Raw genomic sequence first — 10,626 nt, forward strand, 5'->3', positions numbered from 1 at the left:
GGAGTCTTACCCACTGTGCCACCAGGGAAGTCCCGTGAGTCCCCTTTCAAACTGACTCTTGACTGGTCCCCAGACACGGTGGCCGCCTGGTCCGCGACGGCGGGCAGGGGCCAGCCAGTTCCCTGTGGGGCGGGAGGGGTCACCCGTGCACCGCAGGTAGCCCTGGGGCTCTTCCGGGCGATGGTTCAGCTGTGCTTGTCTGCCTCCCAGGTTGCTGAGCGGGAGAAAGATCCACAGTGAGGAAGAAGCCTTAGCGGTAAGGAGGCCGTCCTGTACCTGGCGTGGGGCAGGCAGCCCGGCTCACAGTGGGAGGGGACAGCCACACGCGCTCCGGCGGAGGAGACGGGCACCTGTGTGGCCAGCGTTGGCTTCCCGTCAGCCAGCCACCCGAGGCCCGGGGAACCTTTGCAAATTCCATTTCGGCCCCTTTTGGTCACCTGCAGCCTAGTGCCTGCTGGGTCTGGGTTCGCCCGCTGCCCGTGCCAGCTGTCTCTGCATGAGCGTCCGGGGCCGTCGCAAAGCGCCGCAGACGGAGCGGCTGAGCAGCAGGGCTTTGCTCTCATAGTTTCGGAGGCCAGGAGCCCAGGCTGGCCGGCTGGCCTGTGCTGTCAGCAGCCTGTAGGGAGAGTCCTTTCCTGCCCCAGCCTCTGGAGGCGGCTGGCAGTCCTCGGTGTTCCCGGGCTTGTGGGCACACCACCCCGGGCTCTGTGTGTGTATGCAGGGTGTGTCTGCACGCACGTGTGAGAGTGCATGTGGGGTGTGTGTGTGTGTGTGTGCGTGGGAGGATTCCTTGCACGTAATGGACCCGTATCTTTGGGGGCTGGCTGGGCATTTCTGGAGTCCACAAGGCAGGATTCCGGAAGGGAAGGGCGGGCTGGGCCTCTCAGGCAGGAGCTGACACCGCAGCCCTGGGCGAGATTTCTTCAAAGCTCTTTTCAACCTTCCCTCGGTACTTGCCGAGGGTCCATAGGTCTCCTGCTGGGATTTAGCCCCAGGTGGGGTCTGCCACCCCTGCGCTGCATGCCCAGAGCACCAGGGGCCGCCAGGGCCTCACACCTTCCGCGTCTGGGCCTCTTCAGAGGCCGAGCTCACTTCACGGTCCAGGAAACACACACTTGGAGGAGCCAGGTCCCTGGGTCAGAGCTGGCGGCGGCCAGTCGTGGTCACCCCTGGGCCCGTGGGGCTGTGTGTCTGTTTCCCCGATAGGCGGAGGGCTCACTGGGGCAGGAGAGCAGGCTGGGAGGACCCCCCTTCCCTGCTCTGAGGGCCTTGCTCTGAGCTGGCACAGCGGCTGGGGGGTCTCAGAGCCAGGTGACCCTGGGGCAGGAAAGAAGCAGGGCCGTGGGCACAGTGAACCCATCTCTAACACACCTGCCCAGCTTGGGAACCAGAGGAAACTCACGGTACCCAGTGCAGGGTGGGTGCTGGGCTGGTGTCACACCTCGTGTGTGGGGGGGGGCGGTGTGCATGTGATGTGTGTGCGTGCGTGTGGTGGAGGAGGTGTGTACGCGTGCACTTGGGGCATGTGCATGCGTTGTGTGTGTGCATGTGGCGTGTGGGAGTACACGTACGTGCATGTGTGTGCTGGGGGTATATGCGTGCGTGCAGGGTGTGCGCGTGTGCACACGTGTGTGTATGTGGCCGGGGACAGCCTGTGCTCGCAGGGTGTGTTCACAGGCACTTCTCTGAGGCTTTTGCACAAGGAAAACGGGACCACCTACAGCTGTTTAAAAAAAAAGCCACCCAAAGTGACGTCTGTTCCTCATTACCCGGTGACCCTCTGGCCGGTTACCTCCCCAGCCTGCAGGCCCCGGGCCGGTGAGGGGAGGGTTAGTGGTGGTGTCGCCTCCTGCCTGACACGAGGCCTCCCACCTCCCACCCGTCCTGAGCCCCAGTTCACCCCAGTGAGCATTTCGCCCCAGCGTGCTGCTGGGGAGGGGGCGGTAGACGTTTGTTGAACGGCTAAAGGAGTGCATAGTTTCCCAGGATGGACAGCATGGAAGTGCTCATCGCCTGATGGTTGCCGGGCACGGCTCCTGCCGTCCCGGAGCCCAGGCGAGAGAAGATGGTGGCCTGGCTGGTTGGCTCCTTCCTCCGGGGTTCGGGCACAGACGGGGTGCAGGTTGGGACCGATGGACATGCGCCCTTGGACTTGAGGCTGGAGGGAACTGGGACGGCTGGGACCTGGCAGAGCTGTCACTGCTGGGCAGGGCCGGGGCCCACGGTGTGGCCCCTGTTAGCCGTCTCTGTCCCATCCAGGTAGATTGTAAGAAGCTGAGGGGCCGTGGGAGACGGGGTGAGGCCGCCAGGGCCCCGTCTCGGGCGGCCACGCAGCGGCTGATGTGCTCCCCGTGTCCAGTGGCCGCGGGGCGGCTGATGCGCTCCCCGTCTCGGGCGGCCACGCAGCGGCTGATGCGCTCCCCGTGTCCGGCGGCCACGCAGCGGCTGACGCGCTCCCCGTGTCCGGTGGCCGCGGGGCGGCTGATGCGCTCCCCGTCTCGGGCGGCCACGCAGCGGCTGATGCGCTCCCCGTGTCCGGCGGCCACGCAGCGGCTGACGCGCTCCCCGTGTCCGGTGGCCGCGGGGCGGCTGATGCGCTCCCCGTCTCGGGCGGCCACGCGGCGGCTGACGCGCTCCCGTGTCCGCAGGTGATGGACGTGCTGCACGCGATGGGCCCCGACACGGTGGTCATCACCAGCTCCGACCTGCCGTCCGCGAGGGGCAGCGGCTACTTGATCGCGCTGGGCAGCCAGAGGACGCGTAAGTCCCCGCCCGGCACTGGGCTCCCTCCCGCCTTCCCGCCGCCTCCCTCGAGGCTTCCAAGGTTTGGGTTCAGTGGAAAGAAAATCGAGCCTGACTCGGCAGGTGGCCAATCTCCCCAACTCCCGACAGCTCCAAGAAAGATCAGACTGAAAACAGAGCCAGGAGAGGTTTCCGTGAATCGGGTGCGGGGAGCGTGGGGTGCTGACTGCTCCCCCCGCGGTTACCACGCGGGTGTCTGTGACCGTGCTGGCGGCACACAGATGACATCCCCTCTTACGGGCTTGGGGGTCACGTGGACCAGCCCAGCTGGAGCCCGGCTCCTGGGGAGCCAGGTGTCCCCAGGCCTGCCTCCCCCCAGCCCCCCCACCTCAGAGCTGATGCTGACATCGCTGGGAGGACCGTTCACGCCCTGCTGTGTCAGCCGTTCAATTATGCTGATGCCGCAGCGTAAAATGACACAGAAGGCTGGGGTCACACCAGCTGCCCCGAGCCGTGCCAGGTGTAGCCATCACCACCCCCTCTGTGTCTGTGCAAAAGGACACTTACACACCCAGATACACTCACAGATGCACGTGCATCCACACACACTCACGCCCACGCACGCACCCCAACCTCATGAGTGAGCACGGTTCCTCCAGTTCTACCCCCACCCCCATGGCTCCCATCACACATCATCGCATGTTCCGGTCCCTCGTCTTCAGGATGCATGGTGTCCCCCAGGCCGCCCTGACCCTGTGGCCCTCCGGGGCTCCAGTCTCTCACTTTCTCACTTGGGACGGGCAGCCACTGGGAGGCATGGGGGATCCCTGCAGGCTGAGCCCCCTGACGCTGTGCAGGGGAGGGCAAGCCGGTTCCCGGGCCGCGAGGCCTCTGCCAGCTGCGGGTCTGGGGGCCCAGCTGCCGGACGCTTCCCCCCCAGGGACCCCCGACGGCTCCGTAGTGACACAGCGCATCCGCATGGAGATGTGCAAGGTGGACGCAGTCTTCGTGGGCACCGGGGACCTCTTTGCCGCCATGCTGCTGGCGTGGACGCACAAGCACCCCAACAATCTCAAGGTCAGTGGGGCACAAATGGGAGAATGTGTTAAGAGCCGGAGGGGTCCTGAGCCAGATGAAAAGGGAGGGCTTCGCTGAGGATGCCAGGGGAGCTGTAGCCTCAGCAACTCGGGGTCTAGACGCGTCGCGCAGGAGGGAAATCCAGTGACAGCTCGTCCTAAAATACGGCCACTGCAGTCAGACTTGCTGGAGACCTCTCTCTTCCTGGGGATCGTCCCCCCTGCCCCCGCTTTGTGTGTGAATGTCCACAGTGCCCTCGCGTGCTCAGGCACACCCATGCCCTTCGACCTCCTTCTGGGCAGCCGTCCTTCCCCTGGGGGGCAGGCTCGCACCCTCCCCAGCAGTCAGTTCCATGTTGGGAAGTGCACGGCTGGGATGGGGCCCTTCCCCTCACCTACAGGCTCAGGGGCGAGCGCTGAAATGCTGTGGTTTCCCCACCCCCCTTCCCTCAAGGGCGGAGGGTGAGCACGGACCTGCTTCACGGCCAGCTGGTGCCCAGAGGAGGCCTCGCTGGTCGCCCTCAGCCCACCCCAGATTCAGTTCTGCCCTGGGTCCCAGCGTTGGGGAGGGAGTCCACTTGCCTCCCCAGCCTGAGAAGCCCTGAGTTTTTAACTTTGAGAGGCCAGCAAGCGATGACTTTGGCCGGCTCTGGGGCAGGAGCTCTTTCCCGTGTAGATTCTTTATAACGGATTCCTTCCAGAAACGCTTCTTAAGCACCTACTACATGCCAGGCAGTATTGACAGAGCTGCCTGTGGTCCATTTAGTGCACAGGCCTCTGCTCAGCTCTCCTGGGATCTTCGCAGCGACGGCTCCATGACGGGGGGAGCGTGGAATTGTGGGACCCCAGTGCCTTGTCAGTGGGCAGCCCCACCCAGGCGGCCTGGGGGCGGGGGCTCAGTGTACTCTCCTCCCTGCAGGTGGCCTGTGAGAAGACCGTGTCGGCCATGCACCACGTTCTGCGGCGGACCATCAAGTGTGCACAAGGTACCACCTCACGGGCTGGCAGGGGTGCAGTGCTGCGCTGTGAACAGGGCTGGGGCAGGGGGCAGCGTTGTGGAGCTCCCTGCTGAGCTGGGAACTCAGGGGCGATCCCTAGCATTGGGGGCTCTCACAAAGGCGAGGGAAGGACGAGACGGATTCAGGATCACTTCTGCTGGCTCTGTTCCCATCATTAATGCTCTGCCTGTTCTGCAGCCAGGGCTGGGGAAGGACTGAAGCCCAGCCCGGCCCAGCTGGAGCTGAGGATGGTCCAGAGCAAGAAGGACATCGAGAACCCGGAGATCGTCGTCCAAGCCATGGTGCTGTGAGGGCCGCGCGAACCCACCTCCTTAACGCCCAGCGTTAGGTGTCTCCGTTTCCATCCTTGTGAAAAATGTAATGTCTGCCTTAGAGCTGTGACCGAAACTTGGTATTTTTTTCTTCTTTCGTGAGTGTCCAGCATCCACTGATCTTCGTTGTGAAAATGTGCTGGTCGTGCTTTTTAAAAATAACAAAGCGATCACAGAAATTTGTAATTCGGGACCCCAGCTCCCCTCCCACAAGGCTCCTGGAAAACCAGCTCCGTGTTTATGTCTCGAGGGCCTCCTCTCCGGGCTGGCTTGGGGTACATGGTGTACCCCCGTCCTTTGTGCAAGACCCAGGGAGGCCCCTGTGTCTGCATCTCCGAGAGCGAGTCGGGGCTTAGTGTCCACGTCCAGAAAAATGATGGCAAATGTCTTTATTCTGGGTCCGACCGCACCTTCTGTGTTCCTGCTTCAGAACTTTTTGCCTCTTACTTTGCTGCAGGGTAGGCCCCTGGGGGTTTCAGATTCTCCCCTTCTGTTCTTGGTGTGGACGGGCTCCTGCAGCTCACATGCACAGACGCTGCACAGTCACTTTGGCGGGGACCTTCCCAGGACCCCGAAAACCTGCCCGTCTCGCACGTGTCGGGGGACTGCCTTGTAACTCGGAGCGTCTCTAGGGACCGCCTGGGCGACAGGACAGAAGCTGGTACGCGGCCGAGCGCGCCTGTGGGGAGGTCCCTGTGTCGGGCTCCTTTTGGAGAAGTCGCCCAGTTTAGGGCAGAACGGGTCAGGTGCTTTGTGCTTGCCACCTACAGCTGGTGACAACCGTGTCGTGTCAGTGTGCAGGTACAGAGGGCAGGGGTGGGCTCCTGCCCCACCCCCCGTTGGTGTGCTTAACCCCACCGGCCAGTTATCTGACCTCCCTCCCCCATTCCCCCCGCAGCCCCGCAGTCCCGCGTCCTGTGCCAGCCAGGTGCCCGGAAGCGAGAGGCTTCCCGGGGCCGCCGCAGCTCTGCCCCTCCCCACGGCGGGCGGGGGCAGAGCTTCACAGCAGCGGCTGTCACACACCTCGGGCTGGGGCAGCGCCCGCCGTGGCGCAGGCCCTGTCACCAGTCCAGCCGGCCGCTGCGGGGGTGACCTCCCTGGCCCCACTTTACCCAGAATTTTGAGGACCCCCAGGCATGGGTGCAGGCGGGGTTGCCCATCCTCAGCACCCGCCCCGACTCTGGGGGCTGCAGAGGAGCCCACAGTCTGGAGGGGAGCAGGGAGGCTGCAGGATGTTGGGGCCCGGATGTGGTCCCTGGGGAAGCAGGCTCTCCTAGGGCAGCCCTTGTCCCCGACCCCCGGCCTCGCCCCACAGGCAGGCCCTCTCCCGGAGCCCCCACCCTCGTCTGGCTGTGCCCGCGTCTCTAGGACTCTCGCCGCCTCAGTACTGCCTTCTGCCCTTTGTTGGAAATGCCCCCGCACGAAGGCTGGCCAGTCTCCACTGGACTCTCTGCACCCTCTTCTTTTCTTTCTTCGCTACTCCACTCACATTCCAAATGTCGTCACTCTCAGGCGTTAGTGCCTGCGCGCAGGGTGGGGGGGCCTCAGCTCCCCTCAGCGGCCGGTGGGTCAGGGCATCTGTGTCCCTGTCATGTTTCCTGGTCCCTGCAGGGCCCGCTGGCCCAGGAGGAAGGGGAAGCCTGTGGCCTGGTGGGGGACAGCCCCCCAGCAGGGCAGCCCAGGGACCAGCCATAGTCCCCCAGGGCCCCGGCCCTCTGCAGAGCCTTTCATGGAAAATACTGTCACTGCCAAACAGAGCTGGGGAGACGGCCACACCGCCAGCCAGCGGGAAATCTCCATTTTCTTCTCTTTCCTTGTTCTTGTTTTTAAACCTTGGAGAACAAGTGTAAGACCAGGGAAGGAGCCAGAGGATCTCCTCTCTTCAATGAGACGGTGAAGACGCGCCCTGCAGCCATGGTGCTGGGGGTCGTGGCTTGTTCTGTGTGCACCGTGAACTTGAAGGAAATGCATTCTGGATCTTTACGTTTTATGTCAGAGTCCTGGCCCCCGCAGTGGGTTTTCCCCTCAATTCTTGATATCATACATAGAACGATGAGAATTGTTCCTCCCGTAAAATCATGAACTCTTCTATCTCCTCCAGCCCTAAAGCCCCAGCCATCTGGAGAGCTGTGGCCTGAACCCCCTGTCCTAAGAGGAGATCGAGGCTCCGGAACCTTAGCTTCTGTGGGAAAGCACGTTCGGCCTCCCCACCCGAGCAGAGTGCACTTTTTGTCGTTACGTTGCTGAACCTGTGTATCTCAGGCTCGTTTCTGCTGGGACCTAGTCCATCTGTCACGATGACAGCAGAGGCCCCCGGTTGTCTCTGTTCAGAATTTCCCATCTAGAAGTTCCATGGCAGTCGCAGTGGGTTTTGATACAGTTTAGGTCCAAGTTAGAATTCACCTTTTTTTTTATATTCCCTTTCCACAGTTTAGTAACATGGAAAATAATCATTTATTTTAAGATGAGAGAAATATTGGCCCTGAATTGCCTGCTTATTACCAGAGTGTAGATTTCAGACCTTCTCCTGGACCTTAAAGATGGATTCCAAAACACGGTCCTTGTTTTTTAACCAGTCTTGAATCATTGCCAAGTCCCGCAAAGGTAACCAGGTTAGTCTGTGCCGCTTTTGCCGTGCAGGCCGGTGGGGGTAGAGCAACGATGCTTTGCTTGTTGTCCTGTCCTCAAACTCTTAGGACCAGTCTTCAGAGTATGTTCCATTTTGCGTGGCCGAGCCTGGCTTGACGCTTCTGACCTCACCGCTTGAACCTCACGTTCACTCATCAGTTGAAAGGCAGAGAAGAGGGGGGACAGCGTTCCGTCTGGAGGCCGCTGGACCCCCAGTGTGCACACGCCCTCTCAGGACCACCTGCCTGCGGCGGCGGGGCCCGTGTCTGTGAATCAATACCCATGACCACGGGGCTGGGCTGCGCTCCACTCCGGCGCCAGGATCACCCGGAATCCCTGCCTTGGCCACCTGCCTGGTCTCAGGCCTCATTCACACATGTCTCCCCATGGGCAGGGGTTGGCTCAGCCCCCAGCACCTGCCTGGGCCGGAAGGAGGGCAATTGTGAGTGAGCGGAGTGGGTTATGTGCCAGCAGGGACGCGGTGAATGTGGTCCGTCCTGGCTTTCTGAGTGGGTGGGAGCCACGTGGCCCCCAGACTCACTTCTCAGATCCTGAGCCCACCCGTTTCCATTCCACGCCAGGCTGCAGGGGGCTTTCCTTCGCATCACCTCGTGTGGTTCTTTGCGTCGGGACCCCCTGGAGAGCTGCTCCCGTGTCTATAGAGGGAGCATGTCAGTTGGTGGGCACTCGGGGGGAGGCGGCTCTGGGAGCCCAGGTCCACGGCCCTAGGCCGGGAAGCCTTGAGCTTGGGCCTGTTGGTCAGGATGCACATCCACCCAGGAGACCCTTCCATGTTCTCCAGGTCGGCCCATGGGCGTCGGTCAGGCTGGGCCCCCGCGGAGCAGGGATCGGGCACCGCCCGCACAAGGGTGGCCTTGGAGCTGTGTGCAGAGCTGGTGTACCCTCGCCTGCGTTTGCTTCTGCAGCCAACAGTGTCATGAACTCCTGCCTGTTTTTACAGACAGCGCTGTGGTTTGAGAATCTAGTCACGCGCTTCCGGCCTCTGCCAGAAGGGGGCGACGAGGGCAGAGGTCCCTGCCCCCTCCCTGGTAGGTGTCACACAGCAGCTGCCCTTCTAGGGGCTTTTTCTTTGGGGCATTAGTCTTTCCTGTCCGGTGACTGGAACCAGGCTTTGTAGTCTGTGCTGCACGGCACGGGGAGGAGGCCCGTCAACGTGTCCCGCTGCCACGTGGCCTGGGGCCCTAGTTCCTAAAACTGAGCTCTCCCGTAGCGCATGTCTTCCCGCGGACTCCTGCAGCTCATTCTTGGTTCAGAACGTTTTCTGTTCTTAATGTGCAAAGACACCGATTAAGAAAGGATGTCTTACGAACTCCATTCCTGCCTTTCGTTAGAGGTTTGCGCTCACGACGCGGTGTGTGCATTTGGTCATTTGATGAGTAATCTTAGGTCTGACGTAGAGACTATTTTACAACTTTATATGAATGGAAAGTTCTTCCTAGAATTTTTTTTTAACTTTTGGCAGAGTAAACAGGTGTGTTTAAAGCTTTCCACTGTCGGAGCTGAGCAGAGTCCTGTGCTCAGAGCGGGAGACCCTGTGTCCATCTCTGACCCTCAGGGAGGGGCCCCAAGCTCCAGGGTTGCAGTGAAGGAAGCTCCCAGCCCCACATCAGCATGGGGCAGGTCCCCGGTCTTCTGCAGCAGGAAACCCGTTCTGGGAGGACGTACCTTCGTGAGGCCATGGGCCACTCACCCTGGCCTGGGGCATCACTGCCCTGCAAGGGCCAGGACTGGGCAGGCAGGGGAGGGCACGCCGCCCTAGGCCTCTGTGCTTGTGAAGCCCAGGCAGGCCTTGCTCCTTGTGCGTCCAAGGACGCAGAGCCGGGCACCCTCCCTCGCGCTCTTCTGAGCCGGAGCCGGGTCAGTGGGTTTTGGACCACTAGTTGCTTTCTCACTGAGGACCCAGGTTCTGGCACAAGGAGGGTGGGTGTAGGGCATGGTGGGGGGTCAGGACAGAAAGGGGGGGAATCAGTAAGCCTGGCAGCAACACCCCCAGTGTGCCCCAAAACTCCAGCCTTAGTGCAGTCCTGCAAAATATCTGGGACTGTTATCTTGATGATGGGAGGTGTAGATGTTGATAGATGGGGAAACGGAAGTGAAGTCTTAATTTATCCCATGCAGCCCCTGAAGGATAAGAAGTACGTGGGTGGCGTTTTGAATGTTTTGAGGTTTAGCTGCATACTTTCTGATTTAGAATTTTCGTTGGGATTTCCCCCAACAGTTGCAAAACTGGACCTCCTGGAGGACTGAGGCACTGACTCAGGCCAGTCGACGCCAACCCAGGCCTTTCCTAACTGAGCTCAGATTCTGGGGGCTTCTTGGGGGAAGCGATGCAGCCTTGGGACACAGCTCGATCCCGGCTGCAAGTTGGCGGGGGGCGGGGGCGTCTCTGTGTTTCTGGCAGTGGTTTCACTAGCCCCGTGCTCTACCAGCCCCACCTGTGCGCGTGTGGATGTGTTTTAAACGTAAAACTCGTTCCAGTGCTGTAGAGGCCGTGTCTGTCTGTACTGGTCTTACTGACTTACAATTATCACAAATAAATATTTTCATGGTGATTGCGTTGAAGTGTGATTTCTTTTTTCCAGAGGAGCTCCCTTCTGTGAACTAGGACCTAAAGCTGTGTTAAACAGCCAACCAAGCAGTGGTTACTGCTGGGGACGGAGGGCAGCCGATTCCCTCGGGGAAGGACCTGACATCCCTCTTTCGGGAAAGGACCTGCACTGTCCTGCCCGCCATGGCCAGATGCCCTCTCCTGCTCTGTTCTCTGCCCTGGGAGGGCTGGTTTGGATGCTCTGGGCAGGGGGCTCCAGGCGGGCTTCCCACAGGATTGGG

At 61.3% G+C, this 10,626-nt stretch overlaps 1 protein-coding gene across 2 annotated transcripts in view; it reads left to right on the forward strand.

Annotated features, from left to right (window-relative positions):
• Positions 1 to 10,349, forward strand: part of PDXK (pyridoxal kinase) — a 30,123-nt gene extending 19,774 nt beyond the window's left edge. For both annotated transcript variants that reach the window (XM_082654284.1, XM_082654285.1), the window contains 5 exons: positions 211 to 256; positions 2,649 to 2,760; positions 3,683 to 3,819; positions 4,738 to 4,804; positions 5,015 to 10,349. In XM_082654284.1, coding sequence (XP_082510410.1) covers positions 211 to 256; positions 2,649 to 2,760; positions 3,683 to 3,819; positions 4,738 to 4,804; positions 5,015 to 5,127 — 475 coding nt within the window. In that variant the 3' untranslated portion in view covers positions 5,128 to 10,349. The remainder of the gene's footprint in view (positions 1 to 210; positions 257 to 2,648; positions 2,761 to 3,682; positions 3,820 to 4,737; positions 4,805 to 5,014) is intronic.
• The last annotated feature ends 277 nt before the right edge of the window (positions 10,350 to 10,626 follow it).

The sequence above is a fragment of the Grampus griseus genome (genome assembly GCF_964374135.1).
Source record: "Grampus griseus genome assembly, chromosome: 5".
Taxonomy (NCBI): Eukaryota; Metazoa; Chordata; class Mammalia; order Artiodactyla; family Delphinidae; genus Grampus; species Grampus griseus.